This window comes from Saccostrea cucullata, unplaced genomic scaffold (assembly GCF_032062105.1).
Source record: "Saccostrea cucullata isolate Sc308-1 unplaced genomic scaffold, CSIRO_AGI_Scuc_v1 ctg18850, whole genome shotgun sequence".
NCBI classification, from domain to species: Eukaryota; Metazoa; Mollusca; class Bivalvia; order Ostreida; family Ostreidae; genus Saccostrea; species Saccostrea cuccullata.
This window is the reverse complement of record NW_026921761.1, coordinates 2,961-7,638: the sequence shown is the minus strand read 5'-3', so window position 1 is coordinate 7,638 and position 4,678 is coordinate 2,961. Positions and strand designations below refer to the sequence as shown.

Below are 4,678 nucleotides of genomic sequence, written 5' to 3'. Positions count from 1 at the left end.
CCTTATCCAGAACAATTAGGTTGTTTAAAATATATGTAACATTTTAGGGGAATTCTGATGTAATTTCACCGTGTGATTAAGTTAACCTATTTTTCAGTGATAACTCTTCATTTGATACTCGGCTTTTTGTGGAATGGCGTCTATACAGCAATTGTATGTAATGACGTCATAAAAAAGAGCGATAACTCTACCGCTCGTGTCTATAAATTACGATATTTGAACAGGTATTTTGACTCTATATCTGGATTTCTATTAAAACAAACACTAAACTATCATAAACTTTCATTTATTGCGTTTAATGAATTATAAACATTATTTTAAAGATCTATTTATCCCGTTCTTGACTTTTAAAGGACAAGAATCTCTATGTTGATTTTAATTGATCCATTTCACAAACGAAACCCAAACTTTCATTGCAAAGCCTGTCATCCCATTGTCCAGAAATCAAGAGACCTACGCAGTCCTGGTCACCTAGTAAATTGTTTGGCTCACCAGGGTACCATGCTGAGAACGTGACAGGGCATTTGTCGCTGTCCCAAACAAACTTTCCCTCCACATCCCGGTCTGTTGCCCCGATCCACACAAGGCAGATCCAAAAGGAAGGGCAATCATCTACAAAATAGATTCAATGGTTACAACACATCGACAGCAAATAATAGAATTCATCAAATTTTAGTTAGTTTATGCTGTTTTGAAAGTGAGGTTCCTCGTTTGGTGAATATTTCCTGATGCAAAATAAAAGGAAACAGTTCGGATCAAGTGAACCCAGAATCTTTATAATTTACGAGAACAGCAATACAAAAGGTAAATACTAGTGACTAAGTCTCCGAATTAATGTGATTAAAAGAGGTAATAATCATACCCTTACAATCATTTAAAGCAATACCTCAAAAATTTGAAATACCAATTACAATAGCGTATTTTCTTTAACTAGAACACATGAATTAACATGAATTAAAATCATGTCATTAGAAATGTCAAAAACATGGTTAGAAAGGATTATTAGTCCAATCCGCACTGTGGCATAGTTGTGCCCCTTTTCGGGGTCAACCAAAAGGTCAAAAGGGAAAGCAATGACATTTCTCCTCTATATGCTACTAAACATTTGGTCGTGCTCCAATAAATCCACCTTGTTAAAAAAAATTCTTTCCATCTATGGGTAGCTCCATCTTTGGGCAATCACTATACAAGATGCACTTAATTTTTCCATTCAAATGATTCAATATCATCGCATTCTTTTGACAACTGTAAGTTTCATCATTTGTGTTTTCTAAGTGGTTCAAAATCAAAAGTAATAGAAATCTTTGTTGTCTGAACAGTTGATACCATCTCATGATGGGGGAGATCATTTGCGAATGATGCGACTTATTCGATTCTGTTTTCTATACGCACTGACAAATGCATTGTACAAAAGAACATAATTTTATTGCATTTGTCTCTGGAGATGCAAACATTTGTAAAGATACATCAAAAATTACTACAAATCTAGGTTTTCTCTATATCCAAAAAAATTTTTGTTCACGTCTAAAGAGAAGTACAAGAAGTACACATTTTCTTTGGAAAACCTCACTTGTATTTACTTTTTTCTCCTTTTAGTGTTTATTCATTCGTGCAGTTACTATTTGTTGTATTAAATTCCTTTTTTGAAATTTTAACATCTGAATACAACATTTCCCAAACTTTTTTCCCTTTACAACGAATACTTGTTTTACCTTCAATGGGCAAAAAAGTTTCCTCTAGCCACGAGTTCTCTGACTGTTTCGATTTCAACCAGTTTCGAATTGTATTTTTTACATTCACTCTGAAACACAAGTCAGTAACATAAATACTTATCCTTAGATTCATGTAGCGACATACTGACAAATTGCTTTCTGACAACTCGTTTAATATGAAATAACAATGTTTTAAAATATTTAGGATATCAGATTACTCTAGTTAATTAAACAAAGACATCATTTTTTATCAGACTCGTCCGGGATCATCATTTTTCTTTTTCAGGCGTATAATGTTTTGGAGAGTTCTATCTTTTTTTTTTTACAGTGATCTAAAAATTACTATGAACCTGGTACTTAAAGGTCAGAAGAGACAAATACCTGAACATATTGAGTTACATACGGGAATAACTTTATCTGAGCTAATTTTGAATTTGAACATATTTAATCATGTAAAAAATACATAAACGGATTGGGCAGCAGGCATAGCCTATATAAGCCCTCTCCAAAGGTACAAGGTTAATAAATACACATAATTCTACATATAGTTACAGGTTCATCTGAGCTGATAAAATTAGACTGAAAATGTTATTCAGGATTTTAATGCAAGATAGCGACAACACAGCTGATCAAAATTACTTAGTTGGGAAAATGAGCTTTGAATTACGTTGCTTATCTCCCTTAGCCTATGACGTCAGAAAGGCCCAGTCGCTGTTCAAGGCAAACACTATACTAACTAGAAAGTGATTCCTTATATAAACCAAGGTATCTATCGGGCGCCATCTTGAATTTTCTATGTCGGTCATATCCACTTGTATTTTCGTCTGAAACTCCGTAAAATAAATTCCCTGCAATTATATTTTTCCTGTGGCCAGTATTTCGAGGTCTAAACACGGACGGACAGAGCAACCATAAGGGCGCATCACACTTGCAAATATTAAAAAATCCCCCGTCAAACTCGATCTACTGCTTCAATAATGCGAGAAATTGCCAAAGGGGGCCGAAAATTTACATTCGTCGATGATTCGACTTGAAATTCTTAGGGAAAGCCCTTTATTAATTGGTCAATATATTTGTAAGATTCAATTTCAAAAATAACCAATTAAAATTAGTGCTGATTCCAAAAACAATCTATCGGATAGTAATACAACGTAATATAAGAATATTAATTTTATTTTACTCCCAAATAATCTCGATATAGGTGGATAATAAATGAATAATAAAGTTAAAGTATGTATGCGCGTATGTGAAGGGGAGGGGGTGTCGCTCTAAGATTATTTCAGGGAGTGTTGAGATCTGCAATTTTATGTATTGCAATAAAGTAGTGGTATGGAAACATTTTTATCTTTATTGTCCGAACCAATTTTTTTTGGGTGACAGATTATACATATAGCGTGCATAACCTAATATTTGAACTTTACATAGTTTTATCAGTGTGACTCTCTGACCCTCTCACGTTTTTTTAATTAAGCACAGGCGCTTGTTTCATACAATAGCCTAGTTTATATAGTATAAAAAAACTAGACTGTTGTATGAAACAAGCGCCTGTGATATGCCAGGTATATATATGTATATAATTGGATGGTTTGCTGTCTATTGCATTTTAAAAAACGAACAATAACTCTACATGATTTGTTTTTGTTCTTTTTTTCAATTTCAAGCACCCACCCCTTTTTTAAATTAGGATTGTTGAACGCAACGATCGATCTGTGAAGATTAATACAGTATATTTCATAAGGTATATTTACAAAAAATGTTTTATTTTTCCTATTTTGATTTTTTACACTTCAATAATCGAAAAATTATTAAAATTCCAAAGTAATTACATCACGCCGCTTAAGATCAACCCATAACTGACAAATACGGAATTCCTATTTACATATTGATGTAAACTTCCGGCCCCCGGCCCCTTTAGCAATTTCTCACATTGTTGAATCAAATGCCAAGGTAAGGGTATTTTTTATTTAAAGAAAAATAAATAACGTCATGTGCCTGTGGCCGTTATTCACAAAAATAAAATATAAGTAACTTGATAAAATAGAGTAGATTTACATTATGTACAATGAACTGTTTGCATCAGTGGGCCTTTGTGACGTCATAAAACCACAAAATCAAGAACAATAAGCGGGTAAGAAAAATAACAAGTGGAATACTTTTTATCGTAATTTTACAGCAGAACAAAGACTAAAAAATATAACTACTCGTAATTTAACATTTTTTCAAATGTAGCTTTGGGTTTAATAGTGAAATTATGGTGTTAGAAATCGTTTCCTATGACCTTTAATTAGCTAGGAATTAGTGATCGAAAATCCGTTGCTGATCATGTACCCCTCAGAGGGTATGTATTTGTACTCACACATAGGAAGAATACTCTGTGAGTTATTTTTTAAAATATAGGTTACATTGCGACTTATGATACAGAAAGTGAAAAATAAATCAGTTATTGTACCTTTGCATTGTCCCAAGTCGTCTTTTCCTCGACATGTAAGTAGCAGTGACCATCAAATGGTATCCATCCGCTTTTGCAGGCTATAAATGTAAAGGGGTTAAAATCACTGTATTGCTCTCTTATTTTTTTATTTATAGCAAAATTCTCCATTAATGACTTTCGATCCTGATATTTAAAGTCTTAAACTTTTTTTTGCCAAGTATATTTTTAGTTTTTACATACATAGCTGAATTAAAATTCAAATAAATAAAATGAGGGTCAATATGCTTCTTTTGGTGCTACAGTGCATTTAATATGACCTTTTTGCACTGAAATTTGTGATTTAATTAAAAATTACATCTTCGACATTTTACCTTCAATAATTTTATCCAATTAAAGCCTGAAACAAAATGAACTCGAAGTCTGTATAAAAAAAGACACTTTAAAATTGTGGCTAAGAAAAAGTTTCTAATTGCTTCGCATTATCAATTATTTGACCTTTCTGCAGTAATAAAATGTGATTTTTTCTGGTATTGAA

At 32.6% G+C, this 4,678-nt stretch overlaps 1 protein-coding gene across 1 annotated transcript; it reads right to left on the bottom strand.

The window, feature by feature from the left end:
* Nucleotides 1-299: 299 nt before the first annotated feature.
* On the bottom strand, nucleotides 300-4,241 carry LOC134260697 (collectin-11-like). Its single transcript, XM_062743241.1, has 3 exons — nucleotides 4,162-4,241; nucleotides 1,713-1,801; nucleotides 300-612 (listed from the first exon to the last, which is right to left on the bottom strand). Exons 1-3 carry the CDS (start codon nucleotides 4,212-4,214, stop codon nucleotides 365-367), a joined length of 390 nt encoding a protein of 129 aa, XP_062599225.1. The 5' UTR covers nucleotides 4,215-4,241; the 3' UTR covers nucleotides 300-364.
* Nucleotides 4,242-4,678: the final 437 nt, after the last annotated feature.